This window comes from Tachyglossus aculeatus, chromosome 25 (genome assembly GCF_015852505.1).
Source record: "Tachyglossus aculeatus isolate mTacAcu1 chromosome 25, mTacAcu1.pri, whole genome shotgun sequence".
NCBI classification, from domain to species: domain Eukaryota; kingdom Metazoa; phylum Chordata; class Mammalia; order Monotremata; family Tachyglossidae; genus Tachyglossus; species Tachyglossus aculeatus.
This window is the reverse complement of record NC_052090.1, coordinates 6,278,422-6,292,604: the sequence shown is the minus strand read 5'-3', so window position 1 is coordinate 6,292,604 and position 14,183 is coordinate 6,278,422. Positions and strand designations below refer to the sequence as shown.

At 46.3% G+C, this 14,183-nt stretch overlaps 1 protein-coding gene across 1 annotated transcript in view; it reads left to right on the top strand.

The window, feature by feature from the left end:
• The window catches only part of ZNF521 (zinc finger protein 521), a 375,462-nt gene that overhangs the window by 334,593 nt on the left and 26,686 nt on the right, over nt 1–14,183 (top strand). The window contains exon 7 of the mRNA XM_038766760.1: nt 3,228–3,343. Within this exon, the coding sequence (XP_038622688.1) occupies nt 3,228–3,343 (116 nt within the window). The remainder of the gene's footprint in view (nt 1–3,227; nt 3,344–14,183) is intronic.

The following is a 14,183-nucleotide window of genomic DNA, read 5'->3' as shown; positions in this document are numbered from 1 at the left end:
AAGCTGATCAGATTGGACACAGTGCCTGTCCCGCATGAGGCTCACAGTCTTAATCCCCATTTTTGCAGATGAGGGAGCTGAGGCACAGAGAAATTGGGCGGGGATTGCCCAAGTCCACACAGCAGACGAGTAACGGAGTCGGGAGTGCCATGGTCTTTCCACTAGGTTTCAGCATCTAGAAGACTTTTAGTTTGGTTATTTTCCACCCACCCTCCTCACACTGGGGTGCTATAGACCTGGTGCTATAAGTCCTCTGGGAAATCCACCACTGTAGATTAAACAACTAAACCTCAGGGTGGGAAAAGAGGTAGGGAGAAGAAGGCACCGAAGAAGAAGAATCACAATGTACAATGGCTCCTCGGCTCTGCCACTGATTTCTCCTGCCCTGTCCTTTGAGGATTGTGTAACACAGCTGTCTACTGCTTCCTCTCTCCACCCAACCCTCCCCGGTTATAAATTTCACTTTGCAGAAAAATGGCATACACTAATAAATTGGGGAGGCAGAGAGAAAGAGAGAGAGGGAGACAGAGATGCAGACAGAAAGGGAGCGGGGAAGAGGGAAGGAGAGAGAGGGAGGGACTGTCCATCTTCGTTTCGCTGCCTGCAGTGGGTAGTAATGGATAATTCTGTCTTCAACAGTTTAACTGATTGCTTGTTAAGGCATCTAGCCTTCAATAGTTCCTTTACTCAATCAGTCAGCTCTTTGTCATTCGGTATTCCTATTGATTATGCCAAGGTTTCATCTGGCCTTTGTGCACACATCTGTAAGAAGTTTTTTTTCTCTTATTTTATTTTTTCGCACCATAACAAGTAAGCCTAGGGTAGAAAGAGTGAAGCCATGCCATGGTGGGATGTCATGGGCAGGTGCTGTTCTTTTTAACAAGCCAATATAAAACCTCGCTTCAAAAGAGAGCACCCTTACCCAACTAAGATCCATTATCAAATCATCCTTCAATGTCAGAGCCAGGAGCCTTGTAAAATGTGTTAAGGTATATGGAGATTAGTCGATTCCAATTTGTGTAAAAATTCCTTTTGGCCGACGAGGAAAAGAGACAACAACAAATTAATCATAAGCAATGGCATTTCATGTGCAGTCGGAGCTGAATTCTTTCAGCGTCTCTTGAAAGAATTTTAGAAGGACCAAGGAAAAGGGGCTCCACTCTAAAGCATGTGGGACACAGGAAGAAAACCAGAGTGTTTTCGTAAGGTAATGAGAAATATGATTAAAACAGATGATTCTCCAGGATGAGATTCTAATATTTTATGCTAGCTGGCGATTAGAATAATTTTAATGATTAGAACAGAGTCAAAATCGTATGCCGGCATCTTTAATAAATCCTTTCCCGTGCCTATACCGATTCATATTGTAGATGCAAACTTGTTTTTTAGGTCACAGTGCAGCTGGCATTCATCAGAAGTCAGGGCTGCCAATCCAAGCACTGCCTCTGGCACATACAATTTAATTATTAATAATATGTCTCTTAGGTAAACTGTTACACAGTTTTAGGGCCTTGTTTTGTAGTCATTAAAATTGAACATGTTTATATTATTGAAACCCTTGCATTCAATGTGTAGGCACAGTTGATCTTAAAGTATCCAAAGAGAATTTACCTGCGGTTCTGTTTCGCATTCATAGACAGGGCCCCAGAGTAGCTGTGGGATATCATTTTTAGCATTAACACATTTAAATAGAGAACTGTTTGCTAGCTATAACTTTAGGCAAATACAATAAACAGGGCTTTGGCGTCTCGGTTTTCCTGTGGGTTGCCGGGAAATAAGAGTCATTTGTGTTCATTCCCAAGACCTTTCGCTTGACAATTTTCAGCTTTATTTTTAAGAAGCGGGGCATCTCAGAATCTTTACTTTGGAGCTTTGTACGTGGCCGAATCGACGCAGGATAAAGGATATTTTGCAGAATAGCAGAGACGTTATCGCCAGGTCCCACGAGTCCCAAAGGCAGGACAGGTTGACCCGTCAGCCTCGTCCCACTTCAGCACTCTATGTTCCCTCTTCAGCACTCTATGTTCCCTCTTGAATGCGTTTCCCTCGGCTTTAAAGCACTCAATCACCTCAGCCCCTCCTTCCTTACCTCTCTGATTTCCTATGCCAGCTGCCAGCCGGCACACTTTGCTCCTCTAAATACCAACCTACTAACTGAACCTCCACCTCATCTATCTCACCGCCAACCCCTCACCCACGTTCACTAAGCTCGCAATGGACAGGGAACACGTCTCCTAATTCTGTTTCACTGTACTCTCCCAAGTGCTCAGTACAGTCCTGCGCACATAGTAAGTGCTCAGTAAATGCAATTGATTGATTCAAAGCCTTATTAAAAGCACACCTCCTCCAAGAGTTCTTCCCTGATTAAGCCCTCCTTTCCTCTTTCCCCACTCACTTCTGCATCTCCCTTCCTCTTGGATTTGCAACTTTTATTCACCCCGCTTTCAGTCCCAGAGATCTTACATCCATATCGGCAATTCATTTATTTTTATTAATGTCTGTCTGTCTTCCCCCTTTAATAATAATAATGATGGCATTTATTAAGCGCTTACTATATGCAAAGCACTGTTCTAAGCGCTGGGGAGGTTACAAGGTGATCAGGTTGTCCCACGGGGGGCTCACAGTCTTCATCCCCATTTTCCAGATGAGGGAACTGAGGCACAGGGAAGTGCCTCTTTATTACTCTATTTATTTATTTATTACTCTATTTATTTATCTTACTTGTACATATCTATTCTATTTATTTTATTTTGTTTGTATATTTGGTTTTGTTCTCTGCCTCCCCCTTCTAGACTGTGAGCCCGCTGTTGGGTAGGGACTGTCTCTATGTGTTGCCAACTTGTACTTCCCAAGTGCTTAGTACAGTGCTTTGCACGCAGTAAGCGCTCAATAAATATGATTGATTGATTGATTGATTGATTGATTGAAGTGACTTGTTCAAAGTCACACAGCTGACAAGCGGTGGAGCCGGGATTTGAACCCATGACCTCTGACTCCAAAGCCCGGGCTCTTTCCACTGAGCCACACTGCTTCTCTTTAGACTGTAAGCTTGTTGTGTGCAGGGGACAGATCTACCAACTCTGTTTTATGTGCTTTCCCAAGCACTTAGTACAGTGGTCTGCACACAGTAAGCACTCAATAAATACAATTGATTGATTGACTGAATGGGAATAAATTTCCTGATACTTAACCGGACCCATAGTTTACCATTCTTTTTATTGTTTCAGTGTTTGTTCAGGCAAACAAGTTGCAGCAACATATTTTCTCTGCCCATGGACAGGAAGACAAAATCTATGACTGCACGCAATGCCCACAGAAGTTCTTCTTCCAAACGGAGCTGCAGGTAAGACACCCAGAAGGAGGGCCAGAATTGAACTAGATGGCATGTAGGAAACAAAAGTTTTCTAAAGCCTGGATCTGTGCTGTCGCACCGTGGTACTTTGTGGGGTTGGAAGCGAGGGAAACATCAGAGGTTCGCTTCGTAGATGCGGTCGTCCAAGTCTAACTAGAACGGACCTGCTGGAAGATTTTCTAGTACCATGAAGGGTCCTGAGACCCATGCTCACACCCGGAACTCTCAGACCCCTTCATGTATAACAGAACAACACTCTCCTCCTCTAGACTGTAAACTCAAAGTCAGGTTCTTCAGATTCGAGCCATAGAACAGAATCAGTGCCCTAGAAAGTTCTTCACCAACATACACTTGTAGAAAGAGCCATGGTGACTTATTTTCCATCTCTCGTGTTGGATCGTTTTAAGATCTCACAATGGGGGAGCGTCGTATTCAGAGAGATTCCCAGATTTCTCACTTTCTTGGAGATCACCTGGACAAAGCCAACGCCGAACGCAGGGAGAACTTTCTGTTTTAACAGTGCATCTGATCCAGTTGTATGGTAAACCAGAGGGTGTTTGGAGTGTTTGTTGTAGATGCGAGGCATACAGTCCCAACACATGTATACATGAAATCTTCTATGTCGTGTCCTTCACATTTTCTCACTCGAAGGTTATAACCTTAGAGGCCCATTGCCCTGTGTCTTTGAATTCATTACCCCAGTGCTTAAAGGAGAGAATTAATGTAATTTAAAAGTATTGATTTCTTTCATTTCCTGCATGGAGATTAGGGATGTGAAGTCTGAGAAAAACATAAAATGATTTTGTTAAGCGAAAGAACAAGAAATACGACAACAATTGAAATCGGAAAATAAGGTGACAATAGAAAGTTAAAATCTACTTGGCAAAATAATAGCGTTAAGAGGAGAAATGAAGCTCATTTTCCCTGGTAAGGGATGGTCGGGCCTTTGCTTGCATGCATTGTTTTAAGACAAGCCGATTGAGGACCTTATCCATTTCTGTGTTCATGAAAGGTCGGAAGAAAGCTTCATGGTATTTCAGAGCATCTTGATGTGTCCAGATTATTAACAAAGGCTCAAGGACTGACTCTGTAGCTGCACTTGGTAACCTCTCATTTGATATCCACTCTCCCTGGAGGAATATCTCTGCCCCCAAAGCCATGATCTTAGTAAACTAGGGCGACCAGCTATCCCAGTTTTGCTGGGACAGTGTCATGATGGTTGATAGCAGTGTCCTGACAAAGGTTTTCAGATTGCCAAAACAGTCCGTATATTTCGGGATCTCAATCAATCACCACCTCACCCTCTCTTTATATAAAACTGTGTAAAGTTTTAAAGATATCCTGACTATGAACCCAGCGTGAAGCAGCGTGGCCTTGCGGATGGAGCCCAGGCCTGGGAATCAGAAGAACGTGTGTTCTAATCACATGGTTGTTTTTCTTTTTTTTATTGTATCTGTTAAGCACATACTACGTGCCAGGCGCTGTACTAAGCTCTGGGGTAGATACAAGCTAATCAGGTTGGACACAGTCCACATCCCCCAGTGGGCTCACAGTCCTAATCCCTATTTTTCAGATGAGGGAACTGAGGCACAGAGAAGCAAAGTGGCTTGCCCAAGGTCACACAGCGGACAAGTGGCAGAACCGGGATTAGAAACCGGATCCTTCTTCCTCTCAGGCCTGGCTCTAAACACTAGGCCGTGCTGCTCTGGGCCGCAGGTACCTCATCTGTAAAATGGGCATTGAGACTGGAGCCCCACATGAGACGGGGACTGTGTCCAACCTGATTAACTTGTATCTGCCCCAGTTCTTAGTACAGTGCCTGGGACACAGTAAAGCACTTAATAAATTTCAGTAAAAAAAAAGAATACAAAAAAAACCAAACAGACACAGATACGCCCTGACAGAAACTTGGCACGTCCTCCCTCCCTCTCAGTGTCTGGCTCCTGATCTCCCACTGCCACCACTGGTAAGTGCCATCGGGAGCCAAACATGGCAGTCTGGTACCCTGCATTATGGACCAGAGGAGGACGTTGACACCCCTAATTCTCCTCTTTCATCTGGAAATCGACTCCTCCTACGTAACCCCATGCAAACCACCAAAGACAGGTGGCTTCACAAAACCTCCAAAATTCAATACAGGGGATACAGGGGAAGCTACATTCTTCACATCCGTCATTCACCAGGGCTAGCCTGGAGCAAAATGCCAGTCCTGAGGATTAACCAGGAATTTATTATCATTCTTCCCAGCATGGCTTCCCTGGCCCAAACGAGTCTCTTTGCTGAGTATTCTCCTTAACTTCAAAGAAAATCCTGAACGTCGGTTGGGGAGATAGGCTCCAGAAGAATAGAACATGGATCCATTACTGAATCCCTTTTGAATGTGGCCTTCCTTTTATTTCCCTTAAAAACTACAGAACTGAAAACTGTGGTCCTTGAAATGCTGCTGAGTTATCCCTTCTAGAGCCCTCTTAAAGGAAGCAGAGGTTTGTCTGTTAGGAAAGGCCCTGACCAAGATGTTGGGGGTGGCTCGGTGCTTCAGTGTTCTCTTCCAAATGCTTAGTACGGTGCTCTGTACATAGCACTCAGTAAATACAATTGATTGATTTCATTTCCAGTGCTAAGTTGCATAGCTTGGCATTTCCTGAGGTAAGCCTAGTCTGGCCAAGGGAGTTTTTTGGGTTTTTCTTGGGGGGGTTTATGGTACTTGTGAGCACTTAGTTCATGCCAGGCACTGTTCTAAACACTGGGGTAGATATAAGATAATCAGGTTGGATACAGTTCTTGCCCCAGGCTAAATCGGAGGGAAGAGGATTTAATCCCCATTTTACAGAGAAGTGAAGTGACTGCAGTCAGTCGATCAGTCAGTCAATTGTATTTATTGAGTGCTTACTGTGTGCAGAGCACTGCAGGAAGCACTGGGGAGAGTACAATATAACAATATGACAGACACATTCCATGCTCACAATGAGCTTACAGTCTAGACTTGCCCAAGGTCCCACAGCAATCAAGTGACAGAGCTATTTGGGAGGCAGTATGACCCAGTGGAAAGAGCAGGGGGCTTGGAGCCAGAGGTCCTGGGTTCGTGTCCCACTTGGGGCTTACAGTCTTAATGCCCATTTTACAGATGAGGGAACTGAGGTACAGAGAAGGTAAATGTCTTTCCCAAGGTCACAGAGCAGACAAGTGGCGGAGCCAGGATTAGAACCCAGGTCCTCTGACTCCCAGCCCCGTGATCTTTCCACTAGGCCACACTGCTTCTCAGCTACTAAGCTCTGGGTTAGATAAAAGTTAATCAAGTTGGATATAGTTGGTTGGTTGCTTGAGAAGCAGCCTGGCTCAGCGGAAAGAGCACAGGCTTGGGAGTCAGAGGTCATGGGTTCTAATCCTGGCTCCACCACGTATTGGCTGTGTGACTTTGGGCTAGTCACTTAACCTCTCTGTGCCTCAGTTACCTCATCTGTAAAATGGGGATTAAGATTGTGACACCCACGTGGGACAGCCTGATCACCTTGTATCCCCCGAGCACTTAGACCAGTGCTTTGCACATAGTAAGTGCATAACAAATACCATCATTATTATTATTATATAATCTTAGTCATTCATTCATTCAATTGTATTTATTGAGGGCTTACTGTGTGCAGAGCACTGTACTAAGTGCTTGGGAGAGTACAATACAACAACAGACACATTCCTGCCCACAGTGAGTTTACAGTCTAGAGTGGGTGGGGGAGACAGACATTAATATAAATAAATAAATTACAGATATGGGACTCACAGTCTCTGTAGAAGGGAGAATAGGCCCCGAATCCTCATTTTATAGATGAGGAAACTGAGCCGTAGAAAAATTCAGTGACTTTCCCTAGGTCACTCCAGCAGGCAAGTAGGAAAGCTGGGATTAGAATCCAGATTATCTGACTTCCAGGCCTAACAGTTCCTCGGCTAAAATCTCAGGAATTGAGGTTCTGAGGATCCAGAAAGACCACAGCTAGCAGGAAAAAATAGACCAATGGAAAGCAGAGAAGGTTCAAGCTGATCGGGAGAGAGAAGGTGAGAAAGCCAAAAACCTTTGGTTCTTTCATTCATTCATTCATTCATTCAATCATATTTATTGAGCGCTTACTGTGTACAGAGCACTGTACTAAGTGCTTGGGAAGTACAAGTTGGCAACATATAGAGACGGTCCCTACCCAACAACCGGCTCACAGTCTAGAAGGGGGAGACAGACAACAAAACAAAACATGTGGACAAGTGTCAAGTCGTCAGAACAAATAGAATTAAAGGTAAATGCACATCATTAACAAAATAAATAGCATAGTAAATATGTACAAGTAAAATAAATAGACTAATAAATCTGTACAAACATATATACAGGTGCTGTGGGGAGGGGAAGGAGGTAGGGCGGGGGGATGGGGAGGAAGAGAGGAAAAAGGGGGCTCAGTCTGGGAAGGCCTCTTGAGGAGGTGAGCTCTCAGTAGGGCTTTGAAGGGAGGAAGAGAGCTAGCTTGGCGGATGTGGGGAGGGAGGGCATTCCAGGCCAGGGGGAGGACGTGGGCCGGGGTCGATGGCGGGACAGGTGAGAACAAGGCACAGTGAGGAGGTTAGCGGCGGCAGAGGAGCGGAGGGTACGGGCTGGGCTGGAGAAGGAGAGAAGGGAGGTGAAGTAGGAGGGGGCGAGGTGATGGACAGCCTTGAAGCCGAAAGTGAGGAGTTTTTGCTTGATGCATAGGTTAACAGGCAGCCACTGGAGATTTTTGAGGAGGGGAGTGACATGCCCAGAGCATTTCTGTACAGAGATGATCTGGGCAGCAGCATGAAGTATAGACTGAAGCAGGGAGAGACAGGAGGATGGGAGATCGGAGAGGAGGCTGATGCAGTAATCCAGTCGGGATAGGATGAGAGATTGAATGAGGAGGGTAGCGGTTTGGATGGAGAGGAAAGGACGGATCTTGGCGACGTTGCGGAGGTGAGACCGGCAGGTTTTGGTGACAGATCGGATGTGAGGGGTGAATGAGAGGCGGAGTCAAGGATGACACCAAGGTTGCGGGTTTGTGAGACGTTTTTCTTCACAAAGCCTTTCTGGGCTTCAACTAATATTAAATGTTCTCAGTGTTGTCACGGCTCTTTTTCTAATGAGAAGAGCCTGGAGTACACATACATTGTCATGATCAAAGACTGCAAGTTATGACCAAAGATCAAGTCAGAAGGACCTAGTTTCTAATTCCAAACCCACCACTTTCTGCTGTGTGATCTTGGGCAAGTCACTTACCTTCTCTGTTCCTCAGTTAACTCATCTGTAAAATGAGGATTGAGACTGCAAGCCCCTTGTGGGACAGACACTGGGTCCAACCTGATTAGCTTGTATCTGCCCCAGCACTTCTAACAGTGCTTGACACATAGTTAACACGTAACCAACATTATTATTATTATTTTTATTATTATTAAGCCCACACTTTGAAAGTCTGGGTTCCTGGCTATGTCCAGCAGTGGAAAAATAGTATTTTTTTCAATTAATCAAATCTAGTTCTAGATTTTATAACACGGGAAATCATACTAGGTGAAGTCATGGTTTTTCTTTTTTAGTTGTTGTTGTTGTTAATGGTATTTGTTAAGCACTTCCTAGGTGCCAGGCCCTGTACTAAGCACTGAAGTGGTTACAAACTAATCAGGTTGGACACAATCCATGTCCCACATGTCAGAGAGGTATTGGAAAAGTAAGTCCCTTCCAGTTTCAGGATTTTGTATTTTGTGGGAATTCTTTATCGGCTGGGCAACATTTTGGTAGAGTTTTGTGATGACTGGGATTTCTGGAAGATTTCCTTTCCAGACATGAAACTTTCAGTCTTTGGGAAGGGAGACAAAGCATTGATTTCTTTCAAGTAGAAAGTGAAAAACGAAACTGGCCTATTCAGTTAAGGAGACAGAGGAGAGAGGGAGAGACAGAGAAAGAGAAAGAAGCATTATAGCCTAAGGGTCACCACTTGCCTGCTGTGTGACTTTGAGCAAGTCAGTTAACATATCTGGGCCTTCCTCTCTGTTAGACAGTGGGCCCTGGGAAGGGCAGGGACCGTGTCTGATCTGATTGTACTGTATTGTAACACATTGTAGGCAATTAAAAGATACTACAATTATGAATAGAGGGAGGGTCTCATAAATGAGTGAAGCCATGGGCTATTTGGGGGGTTTTGTTTAGTGTCTCGTCTTGGTTTTCAGGGTTTTCAAATTTGCTTCCAGCAAAATGGAAATCCCCTTTTGTCCTCATAGGAAAATGAACATAAGAGGAAAGAGAGAGCTTTGCGTGTTCCCAATACTCTCTTCTCGAGGAAAATGCCTTTAAAATTGTTCTCTTCCATCCTTCCCATCGTCCATCCTTCCCCTTCCACTTCCCTGCTTCCTTCCATTTCCTATTCTAAAGAGGCAGCTGAGGCCTTCCACAGTCCCCATTCGATATGCGGGTTGAAGGACCAGAATCCAGTTCTGTTCAGGCGCAAGCCATCTCGGGGCCAGTTTTCCCTAGCAGAACCGCTCACCTGACTTTTCGGCTACCCCAGTTTGTAGTTCTTTGTTTGAGAAATTCCCGTCCTCACGTGTGAGGTGGCATTACCTCCCTCCCAGGCTCAGCCTCATTATGTCACTGTACCTGGGATGCCTGGACTTGGGCCCCCACCTCCTCGAAAAACCGCATGCTGGCCTGCCCATGAGCAAGACATAACGGGATGGCATCAGAGCCCCCCGGACCAGGACTGACCTCCTTGCTCCCGTGGGGGCCCTGCAGGGCTCTGGAGACAAATCGGCGCAGCGACCGCTGCCACTTCATTTGTCCAGTGGTCGAATCGATCTCTCTCTTTGATTTGATCCTGGGAACCGAATCATTAGCATCGATCTATCGATCGGCCCAGCCTCTGTGCCATCTGTTTTGATCATTTTCAGCGGTTGATATTGGATAATTCAATCAAGATTGATTGGGTCGGCCGCCGAGAGGGAGAGAGTCGGCCGGACCAGTCCGCCCCAACCTTCCTGCGCTCCTGTGATCTGTCCTGGGCCAGCCACCTGGACCCCAACAGGGGGGCTGACATTTAAGGATCTTCCCAGACTGTAACAGGAAATGGCAAATCTGCCCAGCTTTGCCCAGAATGCAGCTGCACTGGTGAACAAGCCAGTTCAGTACCCGGAAACGCAGAGATTTTGGCGAAGGCTCATTCATCACCTCAGAGGCGTGTTCACCAGCAGAGTCCTGCCTATATGTGAGAGCACGAGCCCCCAGGAGAACCCCCTTCCTGGTGAAAGCGACCCCGCTGCTTTGAGAACCCCGATCTCCCTAGCGAGCGTCTCACATGAATGGGGGAAGAAGAGCGGAAGGAATGGAAAGATCTGAAAAGCTCTGGAAACATTTCCCTGGCGGACCCTTTTTCAAATTCCCCTGCGTTCATTTCTGGGCATCCCAGACTGTGGCCAGATTTGGCCGCAGTAATGGAGAACCCGCCTCTCCGCTCTCCGACGCGTTCTCCTCCTCCGCCAGCCCTGGTGTTAGCTAGCTGCCATTCCATTATCTTTTGTCTGGCCCGGAGTTGACAACAGATGGCCGTCTCTGAAGCAACCATCAGGGCGACTTTATGAAGCATCCAGCAAAGGGGGACTGAAGAGCTTCATAGCCAAGGCTGTCGGCTCCCCTCTCTCCTGTCTCCACCCCCTCGAAAACGCTCATCACCTTGGCTCTTTTGGGTCCAGATGCTCTCTGCTCCAACCTCACAGCATTGACTAGAGCTTGGCAGTCTGCCGTCATTCACTGCCACATCTGAGGATCGTCCCCCGGGCTGGAATGGGCCTCGGATATTTCCGAACCCCTGGAAACCCCTGCCTCTTCCCGGACGTACAAAGTCCCACATCAGACGTAGACTTGGGTCTGCCCGCCTCTGGTGCTGAAACAAGAAAAGCTGGGCTGAGAAGCAGCATGACCTTGTGGAATTGCATCGATCTGGGAGTCAGACGGCCTGGGTTCTAATCCTGGCTCCTCCACCTTAAGGTCACTTCATTTATCTGTGCCTCAGTTACCTCGTCAGTAAAATGGGGATTAAGAGTGTGAGTCCCATCTGTGTCCAACTTGATTATCTTGTATGCACCTTAGAGCTTAGTACAGTGACTGGCACATAGTGAGGACTAACAAATAACATTAAAAAAGACAAAAAAAGGAAAAGAATATTCCACCACACTGGTGGTAGAAAGAAAACGTATCAAAATTTGTTGTGGACTGACCATCTTCTCCATCTCTGTGGCCTTCCCCTTCCCACCGACGTGGGTAATCATTTATAGGACTGTGTCCAACCTGATTTGCTTGAATGCAACCTAGCACTTAGTACAGTGCCAGACACAGAATAATTGATTAATGAATACCACATTTGTAATTATTAGTATTAATATGCATTATTATTCATCTTGGGCTATTGACATAGGTGATGATTTAGGCAGCTCTCTACGACATGGGCTTTGACTGACCTGGGCTCGGAGATTGATCGACTTCCCTGGATAGAATTTGCTGCAGCCAGGCAGCAGCAGAGCTGAGTTTGGATTTTAAGAGCAATTCACATCCGTTTCCTTTATTGTGGTATCTGCAGCTGGTCTACGGAGAATCTCTGCCCTGGAGCACTGAAGGAAGACTTCCCTGTTATCGGGGAGAGAACAGTGTCATGTGGCAAAGCCGGAGATGTGGTCGGCAAGTACTTAAAAAGCAACACTGGTGGTGCTGTCATTTAGATCAGGAACACTCAGCCTTTAAGTGAAAGTGAAAGACAGGCGGAGACAGAGCCTTTGAGAGAGGAGACATTTTGAAACGGCCCGAAATAACCAGCCACTGTCAGAGGCCATCGTTTCATGGGTGGGGTGGGGAGTCTGGGACCAGAAGGTTGTCCTCGGGAAGGATAGAAACATTTCTAAATCATGGTGGAGTGGGTGATCCCAGATTGAGCTCCAGTGAGCCTGCTGACTCTTTTTTTTTTAACGGTATTAAGCGCTTACTTTGTGCCAGACACCATACTAAGCACTAGGGTATATATTAGATGAATCGGGTTGGATGCAGTCCCTGTCCCACACAGGCCTCACAGTCTTAATCCCCATTTTGCAGATGAGGGAACTGAAGCCCAGAGAAGTGAAGTGACTTGCCCAAGGTCATGCAGTAAACAAGTGGGCAGGGAATGTGTCTGTTTATAGTTCTGTTTTAATCTCCCAGGAGCTTAATACACAGTAAGAGCTCAATAAATATGATTATGAATGAAATGGTGGAGCTGGGATTAGAACTCAGGTCCTTCTAACTCTCAAGCCCGGGGTCTATCCTCTAGACCACACTGCTTCCTGGCTCTTTCACCCTCTGCAGAACTGCCAGGGTTCGCACACCTCTTCTTCACTGAATGGAGAGCCATAACTGACCTTTATCTGCACGTCACTTCATCATGTCACGGGTATGCTAAACGGGGGCACTTACCTCAGAGAGGCTCGTCTCCTGTTGCCTAGATTGGATTAGGACTTAATCAGAAGGGACGGAGTCCACATCCTGCATGGGGCCCACAGTCTTAATCCCCATTTGACAGATGAGATAACTGAGGCACAGAGAAGTAAAGTGATTTGCCCAAGGTCACACAGCAGATAAGTGATGGAGTCAGAATTAGAACCCAGGTCCTCTGATTCCCAGGCCCAGGCTGTATGATGTGTGTAAGGCGGTCACCTCCTTGAGAGCAGGGACCACAGCTTGTACTTCTTTTGTTCGCATTTGAACACCTAGCCCCATGCTGTACTCACAGTAGGTGCTCAGTTATTACTAATGGTCTCTCGCTGTGGACCGGTAGAAAGAGTACGGGCCTCGGAGTCAGAGGACCTGCGTTCTAATCCTGTCTCTGCCACTTTCCTGCTGTGTGACCTTTGGCAAGTCACTTCACCTCTCTGTGCCTCACTCTCCTCATCTGAAAAATAGGGGCCTATTCTCCCTTATTCTCCTAGTCTCCTTAGACTTTGAACCCCGTGTAGGACAAGAACTTTATCCAATTTAGTTATTTTGCATCTACCCCAGCCCTTAGCCCAGTGCTTAGCAAAAACTACAGTTGTGCTGTTGCTTTTTAATTATTATTATTATCTCAAGAGCCCCTGCCCGCCAACTCCTGCCCTGCCAGGGCTTTGTTCTGAAACAGAATCCCTTCTCCTTCTACCGAATGTACGTGCCGGCTAGATATATAAAAAGCCACTGCGATACCATTAAATATTAGCAGTGTGTTTTGCTTTCCTTTGAGTTTGTAAAGGTGAAAGGTGACAGGGAGGAAAATGGAACAGTATATTTGCTGTGAGACAGGCACTAAGAACTCTTCCCCCATACTCAGTTATAATTCATGACTGTACTGTTGGGAAGCCCTTATCTCTCTGTGGAGTTAATGCATCTCCACTGTAGCCTGCTGTGAGCACCCTGCTTTCCCTCCCACCATCTGTGCATTCTCTGGCATGTTCTGCCTCTCTCCTCTCTCTCCCTCCAGCTCCCCGAGAACTCACGGTGTTAAAACAGTCAGGCTACTATCGCTGGGGAAAGGTGGCTATGTGAAGGATATTAATCCCGAATTGTCACATTTAACTGGCAGAGAGCTGGAAGGAAGACATCAGAGGTTCATTTAACGTCCCGTTTAGAAAATGCTCATTAGGAAATGGACAGAGAACCGCAGACTCGGACTGAAAGAAGTGAAAATGCGCTGCCCATCACCAGTTACCGAGATGGCTCTCCAGATCGAGGGTCAAATTGGGGGTCCAGGGGTTGGAGGGCGGGGTGTGCTCTGTCATGGTGGCCTCCGTTCCCAGCCAGGAA